The 13,208-nt window shown below is 40.7% G+C and overlaps 1 protein-coding gene across 1 annotated transcript in view; it reads right to left on the reverse strand.

Moving 5' to 3' along the window:
* Positions 1–2,534: 2,534 nt before the first annotated feature.
* Positions 2,535–13,208, reverse strand: part of zcchc7 (zinc finger, CCHC domain containing 7) — a 59,074-nt gene continuing 48,400 nt past the window's right edge. Inside the window, 3 exon segments of the mRNA XM_033624926.2 lie at positions 2,535–3,321; positions 3,914–4,031; positions 5,821–5,916. Of these exon segments, the coding sequence (XP_033480817.2) occupies positions 2,687–3,321; positions 3,914–4,031; positions 5,821–5,916 (849 nt within the window). The 3' untranslated portion in view covers positions 2,535–2,686.

Here is a 13,208-nt window from a genome sequence, read left to right on the forward strand (position 1 = left end):
ACAAGGGCTAAGGGGAAGAAATGGAATTGGTCCTTGGTCTGTAAGGGTTTAGGGCTTGAGTCAACGAGTCTGTAAGGGATCCATTTGGGACTATCTTGCTTAGGGACACTTCAACATGTGCACAAGAGATGGAGATCGGACTGCCAACCCTGTGCTTTCAGGATGACTCATTCTACCTACTGAACCATAGTGCCCCAAGTTGAAGGTTGCTTTTTTTACTTGTGGCCAGTAATGAAAGCAGTGAGTGTTAATAAAGCTACAACATCTTTGTGGAGCATGCTAATGATACGCTTTAAAGATGACTGATATCTCATAGCTTACAACCATACAGGTATCTCATCTGGTGGGGCGGGGGAAAAAAGACATTTACAGACCAAAGCCAAATGATTTTAATGATTCATCTACATAAATTACATCAGAAATGCAATGTGAATAATTATGGAACAGGTACTGAGTAAATAAACCAGTGTATATAGGTCTTAGATGAGGCATACAAGTGATGCAACTGGTTTCTTTAAACTCAGAATTAGACAAAGCAGATTCAAGTTGTTGTTATCCAAGTGAATTCAGCCAGTCAGTAATCATGTTATCAAGCAACCGTCTGTTACTCCTTCATGTTATGTTACTAAGGTTTCATCATGTCATATCCATAACAAATAAGACCATGTACAACTGAATTTAAAAAGGGGATAGTAAAAAGTTAATACTGTCAGGGCTGCATGTCAGTGATATATTGTACCCAAATCACAAAAGAATTGTTGAGTTGACTATCTGCAGATTTGCATCAAACATGACAGAGGTATTTACAGTATGCTCATATATTTAGATAGTTGACAGATGAGTGAGTGTTCCAGTTATAAGTGGAATTTTTCAAGGGATTTTTTAAAAAACATTCACCTTCCTTTGGTTCCAACTGCAAACAGCGGCAACAATCTAAAGACTTGTGTTTAGAGCAGAGACACTGAAATTATCTTGGTGTACTTCAAAGAAAGGAGTCTGTTAATAACTCAAATCTATTACATTTTCTTTTTGCCTTAAATAATTACTGATCTGACTGTATGAACTCTTAACTGGGCTCTTAACTGTCCAAATATATCAAAAGTGACTGATGGGACAATGACACCACTGTCTGAACGGGGGTGATAATCCTCTGATGGAGAATGTGAAAAAGCAGCCCGGACTGTGGTATCAAACACAAAAGACCTTTTTTTAAGCAGACATGTTGACACGTTGTCAAAGTAGAAAAAGCACAGGTGGAACTAATTATATTAAATGATAGCTTTGCAGTTTGTAGGTTTATCTTTAAACAATCACCAGGTGCCGATATAAACATTAAAACAGGTTCTGCTGTTTATAATAATCCATTCTGTTTATATTGGAATTAAAAGGTGCTTTCCAAATGTACTTCCAGTGTAGGTGATGGGGGTCAAAATCTGCAATTTTTAGCAGTCTGAGTGGCAAATTATATTTATATATTCAAAAGTTACTGTCTCATTAGTACAATTTTCACTCCTTTAGTTTCACTGGGCACTGTCTTTCTGTTCAGTGACAGTAGAGAAATTCTAATAACAAAAGAGGAAATTCAGTTCTAAAAAGAGAGTAACTTTGAAGATATCCACTTGATTTGTCTAACTCAGACTGCTGAAGCCCCACAATAATTTCAGATAAACTTTTGAATACACTTTTGAACAAAACACAGACTGTAAATTTCGTCCACCACTCACTGAGGGTGCATTAAGAAGCAATCTCACTTTGGAACCACTATGAAGAGGAGGACAGATTTTTGCAAGAAAAACCTGTTCCAATGTCCACATGGATTCCTAACTTTTGCTTTATGACAAAATTGAACTAGAATTTCCACCTTGCAATTGTATGCCTTCGCAAACCAGTCAAGTTGCAGTTACAGTTTACATCCATGTCTGTCCAGACTCCTATGTGGCCATGACAGCTGACTATGTTTCATACATGGATGTTGCTGCAAAGAAGCTACATATTCTCAAATGGGAAAGCTTCACACTCATCTTTAAGCTGGCAGCAAAAAATATCTATACAATCAGCATAGTTTCAAGGTGGGCACCTAAGATTAGTGTCACAAATTAAGTATCTGACCAAATGTCTCCCCTTCTGTTCCTGAGTTATGACATTAGGCCTTCTTGAGATGTCGCATTCACGAGAATGAGACTGACACAAGGCCACAGTGACCTTGACCTTTGACAATCAAATTCTATTCAGTTCATACTTGAGTCCAAGTGGACATTTGTGCCAAATTTAAAAGGAGTTCCTTAAGGCCTCCTTGACACATCATGTTCACAAGAATGGGATGGACGAAAGGACAACACGAAGACATAGTGCCTCTGGCTATGGCTACCACCAGTGCTCCAGTAAGCCCTGACAATGTGACAGTGAGTCAACCTGCACAATACCAGGACCCTGAAGCTATAGCAGATAAATTCAGCCATCATCAATTTTATTCTTTACACCTGTGCTTTTCCTGCTGTGACAGGTCAAGAGGTCTTCTGTGAAAAAGGCCTCTGATCCCCATAGAGCAGCACTGGCAACTTCAACTGTTTTGCAGCAAGGACTGAATCAACAAAATGTCTGACATGTCCCTAAATGTCCTGTACACATAAGTAAGTATGCACTAGTCATGAAGATCGCAGCCACCCACACCTCAAACAAACTGATGCTATCTCTTGCGTTTCCTCTGTTTGATGATAAACAGGTTCTCATCTGTGGGGTACATCTGTGAGGGAAGCTTTTTGTCAGCGTTCCCCTGGACTCGATTTCCCCTTTTCCTCTTTCCTTTCTCTTTCTTTGACATCGATGCCTGCTTCTCTCCAGTTACAGTCCAACAGAGGCAGTCTGGTCTGCTCTCTCTTTGTCCTTCTGGTAATGTTAGAGAATCTCGCTTCCTTTTCTTCATCCTATTCTTCTTCTTCACCATGTTATCTCCTTTACCTCCGCCTCTGGGAAAATCATCTGCTTCATCCAATATTAATTTAGTTTTTGGGAGGGGGTCTTTCGAGGTGGGCACTGGTCTCTTGGGTTTCCATGGTTTCACATTGCCAGTGCTTTCCCGTTGTTTGTACTTATTGTGTTTATTCGTTTTGGGTGCTGCAGCACCAAAGTCATGGTTGTCATTAAAAAAGATATGGCTGGATTTGGGTTTGGGTTTGTGGTTGTGGTTGTTAGGACTTTGGTGAGGTGTATGGTTGGGCTGGTGGTTCTTTTTGTGATGGCTGATTTTCTGTTTCTTCTTTGGCGGTCCTGGAGTGAGAGGGGTCTGAGAGCTGGCAGATATAAGGCCTTTTCTCTTCAGTTCTGAAAGAAGAAGAAGAAAAAGAAGAAAAGTTGTCGCTGTTATGTTATAGCCTTGTTATATTTATCTTTTAAAAAAAATTGTACTTGTATGCCCTCAAAGTCAGTTTTTCATGATGTATCAAATATCAATATTTTCCAAGGTATTTTGTTAAATTTAGAAATTCCAGTATCCTGACAACACTTTTAATTACCTACTGATCACAAATGAGGCAAATTCAACAGAAGTGTTAATTTGGGTTTCATGTCATATTACAAATGTCCATCAGCTGTTGATAGTTCCACCAAAGAGACTTCTCTTCTAAACTTCTCAGACGGGTTCAGAACGATACTTTTACTTTTGATACTTTTAAGTAAATTTGTCGATAAGACTTCTGTACTTTAATTAAGCAGGAATTTAAATGCAGTCGCTTTACTTATAATTTGGTATGTTTACATTGATGTTCTGGAACTTTTGGTAAAGGATCTGAATACTTCTTCCACAACTGTCTCCAACAAACACATCAACTTTTTATGGTACTAGAAGGCCACCGCAAAGAGAAATGTGATGACTGCAGTCATAATGTTTGTGTCTGTGAATTTCTGTGTCACTTACCTTCAACCTTCAACTGTGTTCTGTACTCTCTGCGATTGATGTCATCGACAGTATCATAGTGGTTGATGAACGGGGTGCTCGGATACGTCCCATTAAACATCCTCTTCCATCTACATGCCTGATGAAAACAATAATACAAGTTGGGAAAATAAAAGATACATGGCATCGCATTAAAACAGAAAGTGGACAGAAACTGTGTAATAGATCCTCCTTTCATTACACTACATTATCCCTACATTAATTCTGTAGAGTGTGCCAAGTTATTGTGATTAGGGATAGGCCGATATGGATTTTTTAGGGCCGATGCCGATACCAATTTTTTTCCATCACCCTTAGCCGATGACCAATTATGGACTGCCGATTTTATTGAGCCGATATTTGGGGCCGATACTGCTTTTGCTCCCTCAATTTACATAAAAAAAATGACACAGTGATAACAAATATTACAGGTCTCAAGTTTAAAATAAGAAACATTTATTGAACAGTAAAAAATACTAAAACAAGATGGAAAGTTGAGGTAGAACAGGTAGAATATTATTATTATTATTATACATTCAAATAAAAAAGAGTTCAGTGCTCTTAAATCTTCCAGTAATGTCTTTATAAAATAAACAGATATTTAAGCTGAAACATAAATAAAACAACAACTACTGTACACAGTAGGATTCAACAGCTTTGTTCAACTTAACCACATACTTTCAAATGAAAAAAAGTGCCAGGGAAAAATAAATCCGCGAACCCACGCGCGTATCGGCCGATGCCAATACAAGTAAAAAAACTCAAATATCGGCCCGATATATCGGCCGGCCAATGTATCGGTCTATCCTTAATTGTGATCAACACCAATGGAGCTAACTTTGTCTTGAAACTTTTATAATATTTTTGGGCATATTTGTCTTTTTTTTGGTAGTGATGATAGACAGGAGACAAGAAATAGGGGGAGAGAGGGAGGGAGGAGGGATGGTATGCAAGAAAGATCCTCGGCCGATGGTCAGTGTTTTTAATCCCAAGGCCAACAGGTCACAGATTTCGGAAATAATTTAACCAGTTTAATTATTACAGGAGTTGAAGTGTTAAACTAATGCACACTCTATAGACGTCTGAGGAAGATGAAACCATGTGGTGGCAAAGATTGATGTCTGACAAAGGTCCATGACCAAAATGTCTAATAAAATAATTTCTGACAGTGTGCAGGATTTTAACATTTTCTTACGCACTGCACAGTGCAAAAGTTAAAATCTCACTGCATGGCAAATCTCTAGAATACAAGCCTGATGAGCAAACCTGAAGAAACTGGATATGAAACACATAAATTGCTTCAAACAGCCCTCTTATCATGCAAAAACAAGGCGAACCTTATCATTCTGGGCTTTATTTTGGCAATGAGAAGGATGCTAAACGGTAAATAGCACCACAAGAAATTTACCCATTTGTGCACACAACTGAAATTTTAAATTTCCTTTGGTGAAAGTGTTCACTTGCCTATCACAAATCTGGAGAAAATCTTCAAAATTGGTCAAACCGTGTGTTTAAAAAGTGAGTTTTGAATCTCAGGAACTACAATGAGCACAATTAAGAATTTTATGTCTGTGATAAGTAATAAGTAGAAAGTCAAAGAGGATATACACACATATGCAGTGTAACAAAAACATTTCATATAGAGGACATTTAATAAACAGAATGTAAGCATTTTTCCTAATCTTTCAAAAATCCTGATTTTGACTAAAAGTGGGATTTTTCGTGTGATGTAAAATTGTCAAAGTTGAATTGTTAAGTATTTGCCGAAAGTATTTTCATACCGGAATTCAAGACTTAACTCAAACGTTGTGGCATTTTTTCTCATCATACTGAATACAGTCTTTCAGCACAGGCAGTAAAATAACAATAAGACAGTGAGAGTTACTCACGTGGCCAAAGTGTTCTTTCCTGGAGCAGTTGTAGCAGTAGGCTGGGCTTCGACCCCGGTCTTCTTTCCGCTGCTTTACAGGAGGACCTGACTTAGTCTAAGCACAGACAGAGGAAATGAAAGGAGCTTGTTAAGAGGAAACCAAATCATTTTCTCTCTATAAAAAAATGTGGTGGTTTAACGTTCCATTTGTCTCCCATTCTCCCTCCTCTCATTCCCATGCTCTCTATTGATACGAGCTGCTGTGTATTGTACGGTGAATATGGGTGCTGATATAAACCAGTGATTACTGGGGCTATAGTTAGAGGCCTGTAATGACCCTGTATGATAAGTAACCGTGTGTGTGTGTGTGTTTGTGTGTGTGTGTGCGCATGTCTGTGTGCGTGTGTTGGACACAGGGTCCCGTCCCCTATGGGCCAGTGTTCTGAAAGCCTTCCATGCTCCAGCGCCCACAGCAAATATACACTGATAAAGAGAGAGAGAGGAGACACTGGCACAGTGCATTTACTGCTAATGTTACACACACACACACACACACACACACACACACAGGCATGCATGCACACAGCTTCACACTCATCTAAGGTGCCCCCTCCTTTCTCTCTCAACCCTGATTCCGAGATTACAAATGATTTGTGCCCCACGTCATTTCTTAAACATAGCTTAGCTAACCTCCCCTCCTTTTCTTCCCCTCTCCCTTCCTCCTGCCTCCCTCTCTCCTCCTTACACACCCCTCCATCCCCACATCTACCCCTCACACTTGTTTTTTCCCCCCTCTCCCTCTCTCTCTTTTCCGCTTGAGTAGTTTTGCAGCAGAAAGGATGAATGCTATTAGAGCGTCGCGTCATTATCGGGTCAGGCCGGCCGGGCCCATCTCCATCACAAAGGCCAGGAGATCAGAGACCTCTTGCGAGTGCACACACACACACACACACACACACACACACACGCGCACCCTAAGGAGATCACAGTCCCCGTCTCAAGCCCCCCCCCCCCCGACCTCCACCCTTCCTGCCCCTCTTCCCATTCATCTTTCATGTAAATTGGCTGTAGGTCTCCCTCTGTCTCTCCCTCCCTGACCTTGGGCTTGTGTTATCTCCACATACTCTGATCCAGCACATAGACAGAATGAATGAAAGCACGAGGGGGGGGGGGGGGGGGGGGGCGGAAGAAATGAAATCCCCTCCTATTCTCCCATCAACCTGTGATAGTTGTCTAAAATGGCGTGAATGTGCATCTGCATGCGTGTGCGTGTGAGGAGTTGTCTGCCTCATACAATATTAATTAAGTGGATGAACCTTCATCCCTCTCTCATTCCCGCTCTCTGTTTTCATCCAGCGCTTCCTATCGGGGCATCTAAATTGCTAAGAGGGCCAGGGCCTGGGGGATCATATCAGTTTGGTGTCTTTCTCTTTACTTCTCAGGGGTTTGAAGAAGAGTCCTAGAGAGTCTGGCTGTGCAGTGAAAGTCAATATGACACAGGCATATTTTTGGATAGTTCTGAAAATACACTTTATCTTTGAGGTTTAGCTTCGACTCTCTCTCGACTACTATTCGTCTAAAAGGCAGAGGTAACATTGTAGGGTCACAAAGGAAAGCAAACAAGCCTGACAAATCCAACGTGCTAATTGTGGTTCACTCAATATTATGATGGTAATGCTCAATAAGCATTTCCTTTTTTGGGTCATGCATCAATATGAACCGTTTCTGTTGATTCTGATTTTTTTTTTTTTTAAAGCAAACTGTTTCTCCTTAAATACTCACCAAAATCAGTTTCTGAATATTTTTACTGTATATTTACAGGACCTGATTTAAACAGTTGTTGACCCAAGGTGTGGACTCAAGTCACAAGACTTGAACTCCAGTTAGACACGAGTCACAGATTCTTAAGACTCAACTTGACAAAATCAAAAGACTTGCAACTCGACTTCATTGGGACTTGAGCCTTAAAAGTGCTTTGCAAGTGCTTGAGCTTTAAAAACTGTGCCACAAATCAATTCATGGATGTTATTTTCTTGAATCAACTAATGTTAAAGCTAATAATTCCCAGCAAGATCGGCACTAAATTCTCAAAGTTCACTTTGTTTGAACCAGTCCCGCAACATTAAATCAAGATACAGGAGAGAACCATGAAGAACTAAGTGCCAGTTGGACAGAATGATACCAAAGATCATTTTATTAGCATACAATATTACACATAGTCAACAAAAAAATGAACTGCAGTTTGTAAACCATGCAGGTCAAAAATTACAGCAAGACTCAATAACTTCCAACTTTGTTCAGCATTTGAAGTTGCATAAAGAATGATAACTCAAGGCTTATATTAGCATACGTAGTTAGCAAGCTAATGTTTAGCTAACAATAGCTTAACAGTCAAGTCACTTTTTAAGATTTTTTTTAATTAAATAAAAACAAATTCTAAAAAGCATTCACTATTTATTCACTACAAATTTGTTATGTTATACTCTATTGTGGCATAACATTTGGTGAAGAGCACATTATGACTTTAGAGTTAACGTTCAAATAAACACAAGAAGTTTGTGCTCTAGAGAAAGGATAAGCTAATATGGCAAGGCTTAACTATACAAACCTATGAGCAGTGATAACTAGCATGTCTTTGGGGTCATCGGGTGGGAACCTACTTTCATCAGTGTTTCGTCTAGTTGGTCCCACGACACCTCCAGGAGGCTAGACAGTGATCTCTAGCGTCCCAGAGACACTCCCCTAATGCCAGGTCTCACTGCTCCCCTCCCTGCACCAACCCAATAACCTCCTTTACTTTACTTACACATGGCTTTCTCAGCCCAAACAGCACTGCCACCTTCAACCAAAGGTGGCAGTATGTTAAAGACTCTAAACTCAAGTTTTAGGACTTGGGATTTTACTTGGGACTTGTCAGTCTTGACTTGGGACTAAAATTCAAAGACTTAAGACTTGCAAAACAATTACTTGGTCTGTTACTGACACCATTAAGGAGCTCTGTAGCGTAATGAGTCATGTGAACATCTGAATGACCTGCTGACTGGTCATTCGGCTTTCAGCTGATTCTCAGTGGATGTCTTACAGAGTGAAATCCTGTGGCGAAAACTCAGCTCACAAAATTTGGAAGGTGTAAGTAAATATTCAACATAGTAGATGTGAGTTGATAATTGTCTGGCTTGATCTCACTTTTATTATTACCTATACTGTTGCTGGAGAGCAGCCAGTGGTTTGTAGACCAGTAATGCTTCTGTTCTTATATTGGTAGTCATTATCTCTAATGTCCCATGTCTTAAAGCTAGATTATGTTTGCAACTAGTTCTTATGATGTAATGTCCAAACACGTCTGAGGCAATAGTGTTTATAGCTGTTTCAATGACCACACTTGAAAGGTGGGGTGAAGTGTCCATAAAAGAGAGGGGCGAGATGTGATAATTGTTCATATAAAGAGATAAAGGCTGACGCTTCAGACAGTCTTTCCTGGAAGGAATTCATAGTGCTGCACTTACCTGACACAAAAGTGACAGAAGCACAATGAAAACAGGACAGCTTAGGAGTTCAAACCCTGCTCACTTCCTCACATCCACACAGCTCGCCAATCTCTGGGTGAAGTGCATGTGAATGTTGGATAGTCAATTTTGGAGTTTCAGAAATTGCTGGACACTGCATGTAGGGTAATTTACATTACCAGTACCAATATCAGTACCATTGAAGTGATAGTAATACCAATAGAGCTCTCCATTCGATACCTATCGTGTGAATGGAGTGCCGTGTAGTAGCCATACTTTCAAATGTTTTGGTGGCATCTCGGCACGCTGAATTGCCAACTCTGTTGATACACTGCGCTCGACTTTACTACACTACAGACAGTATGGGTTGTAGCAGCTGCTGCAGGAGTGTGAGCTCTGTGCTGGGGACAGTGACAAACAGTGGCAGGGCTAACAGTTAGCATCATACAGCTAATGTTACCTACCAGTTATTAAGGGGTGTAACAACAGAGTTGAGGGTTGGGAACTTTAAACGACTCGATGTTGGATGCTAGCTGCCGCTGCTATTTAAGATCATGCTAAGCACTGTTTCAGATTAACAAGAAACCATCTTAATTGGCAACTTTCAGTCAAATGCGCCTGCGGTTGTTTAAGTGATGACAGCTGTGAAAAACGGAAGGAGAATACATAGCTGTCCTCATGCAAAGAATGCCTCTTTGTTTAGCTTTTCGTTTCAATGTCAAAACACACCAGGCAGACGTTAAGCTGACACTGGGAGGGGAACGGCTCCAGAGATGGCAGCCACAGAAGGTTTGCTGATCCAGCAGGGAGTCTGGATGGTCCGGGATCAGACCCCCCCGCGCAAAAAGAATCAAATGTAGGTATCACTTGACTGGAGATGTTTAGATACTACTTTGTACTGGGTTATTTCAGTTGATGCCTTAAAAAGTATCAAGTACCAATACCCAGTCCTAAAGGCATCCATGTTTTTGTGTTATGTGAATGCTGTTTATGACAGGAATTAAATAAAATGTAATCTAATAAAATTGATTACTTACGGCTACATGTTTCCTGCTTTCCCAAAAGGAGCTAACCTCTCCATTCATAAACTTGCTTGACCAACAACTCTCAGCATTGGAGGCTGCATTAAAAATGTCTCTCTGTGTTTAACTAGTGCTCCTCTGAATGCAGAGACAGCAGGAGAGATCTGAGTCTGATCCACTTCCTGCTGATATGACATGAAGAGCTTCTGGAACTGTTCGGAGACACTTTGCCAGTCAGACAAAAGGGGCGACTGAAGCTGGAAGAGGACTGACGGTTTAGGATGTGTGTGAGTCTGAGTGTGTGTATGGGAGGGTGTTTGAGAAGGTCCTAAGGGCTTCACTACATGGACACAGACAACCAGCCATCCGTAGCCTCTCATGCATGCACACACAGACACATGAGCGTGCGCTCTCTCTCTGTCAAACACACACACATACACACAACCGTGTTTTCCCACAGTTGTCCCGACACATACACTGTGTCTCTCTAAGCCCCGCTCTCCTCTGCTCCTTGCCTTAGCTGCTGGTGGCAAAGCTGTGATAATCCTTCGGCCAACACAAAGCTCAGACTGTTACAGACTACAATCTGAAGGAACACACACACACACACACAATCCGAGAAGCAAACAGGCTTGTGCTTGTGTGTGTGTGTGTGTGTGTGTGTGTGTGTGTGTGTGTGTGTGTGTGTGTGTAAGAGGAGAGGGGGTGGGACCTGAACAGTAACGGGTAGTGGGAGCGTGGGGGCCGGGGCCAGCGGCGCTGTTTTGCATATGTTATTGCAGCAATGGGGAGAGGTTTGCATATGTTACTGGACCCACAGGGGACCAACTCTGCATGCTTTATCATAGAAAACAGCCTCACAACACAACACAAGATTACTGGGCTCATACCAAAACAAACAGACCCTTGTGGTGCGTTTGTGTGTGCATCATGTCAGTATGTACATATTAGGTTAACAGGGAGGGTTAATTAGACAGTTGTGAAATGGCTATAAGGTGAACATCTTTTCAAGGAGCATAGAAAATTAACTACAGCACCACTAATCTATGTATTCTACATGTGGGAATTTTGTGCAATGTTTAAAATGGTAAAAAAAAAGTATAGTGTTAACCTTCACTTGTGAACAAATGAGAAAATCAATCATTCTTAGGAGACTCTTTAAGGTTGAGGTGTGCATGTATGCAGTTAGGGAGGCTATAGAGGAGGGAGCAGAAGAGGAGGAGGAGGAGGAGAGGAGGGGGGGGTCCTCAAAATAACCAGATGTGATTCCTGCCCCCTTTGTGTCTGCCAGTTCACAAAGACTCAGACCAAAGCCCTAACCCTGCGCCCTGTGAGGACTCGCACTCACACGCAGTGTAATTCCCAGAGGCTCGTCCTATCTCGTCCCGTCAGTCAGTCAATCAGTCTGAAGACAATCAGTAGGAGTCCCGATTTTCTCTTCAGAGAGAGAAAATGCTCCTGGAATGTAATGATAATGTGATGCAGGGGTTTGAACGGCAGTGGGCTGCCACCTCTGGAGAAAACCCCCCTTTTGGGGCAGCGACTGGAGGTAATCTGGTCACACCGTGGAAGGCGGAACAGAGGATACAAGCTAATCTATTCAAATCTAGACGCAACTTATTCGATTTCTATTCTTAGCACTCACTGCTGAGTTCAGAGGCTTCTTTCTATTGTTGCCAGTGTGAGGCAGTGTGTTTATGGAAATGTGTTATTCACTTTATTCCCAGCAATTAGACAGAGACCACACATATGTACATGAGAGACAGGGATTTAAATATACTATATACAGATGGACTTTTATGCCCTGGTCAGGATGTTAAACCCTGATTTTACATCTCAGCCAACAAATTACACACAAACACACACTTCCAGACACACACACACACATGCACACACCCAAAAATCGACACCATCCAGCTAAGCAGAAAGGCACAAAGACCTGCAAAGCCTGCAAGACCTCTGATAACACCGCACCTGTGTGTGTGAGTGAGTGTGTGAGCATGTGTGTGTACATTTGTGTGTACATTCCTGTGCCTTTGCATGTACATTCTGTAGTGTGTGTGAAGACACCTGTACTAAAACTCCCCAAATGAAGTGTCCCAGTCTTCCTAAGCAAATACAGGCAGAATTGTGTGTTTTGTCCAATCAACCGTTTCAAAACAAGATATTCAGTTTACAATTATATGGAACTCAGAAAAAAAAAAAAAACATTTAAAAGGAAACTTCGATTATTTTTTTTCTATTTTTTTCTCATGTTTTCGTGTGTAAGTGACTAATGGAGACTGCAATGAGGCTGCAATGTAATCTTCAGCGCAAAGGCAAACAGTCAAACTACGTCCACCATAAGTGCTTGTTTTTGTCACTGACAGGCTCCGATTTTCATTGAAAGATGGAATTTTTTTATTAGGAATAATCCCTTGAAATATAACATATCATTTTAAGGGGGTCCTCAACAAATAAAATACAATATAAGCACAATAAGCCAGATATTTAACATAAAACAAAATGAACAGGATAATTAAACAACAACAAATTGACAAAAACAGGCAACAATGACAAAAGACAACAAAAAAAAAAGAAAAAAGCAAACAACAAAAAACAAAACATTAAAGTTATATGACATACATAATCAGGACATAATACTCCAAACAGAGCATAAAATGGATCATTCAATCACTGATTATAAGGTGTTTGACAACAGCATGGAAAGGATTCGAACGAAGACATAAAATATTTTTCTTAATCTTTCACTTGATCTAGTCTGTTTAATATTGTCTTTCTGCAACAGCTCAACTTGTCAGACTTCAGAACAGGACTTCTCCCTGAGCAAGACTTGTTAGACGCAATAACAAATAGACCAGATCAAGTGAAAGGTAAAG

Source organism: Epinephelus lanceolatus, chromosome 3 (genome assembly GCF_041903045.1).
Source record: "Epinephelus lanceolatus isolate andai-2023 chromosome 3, ASM4190304v1, whole genome shotgun sequence".
NCBI classification, from domain to species: domain Eukaryota; kingdom Metazoa; phylum Chordata; class Actinopteri; order Perciformes; family Serranidae; genus Epinephelus; species Epinephelus lanceolatus.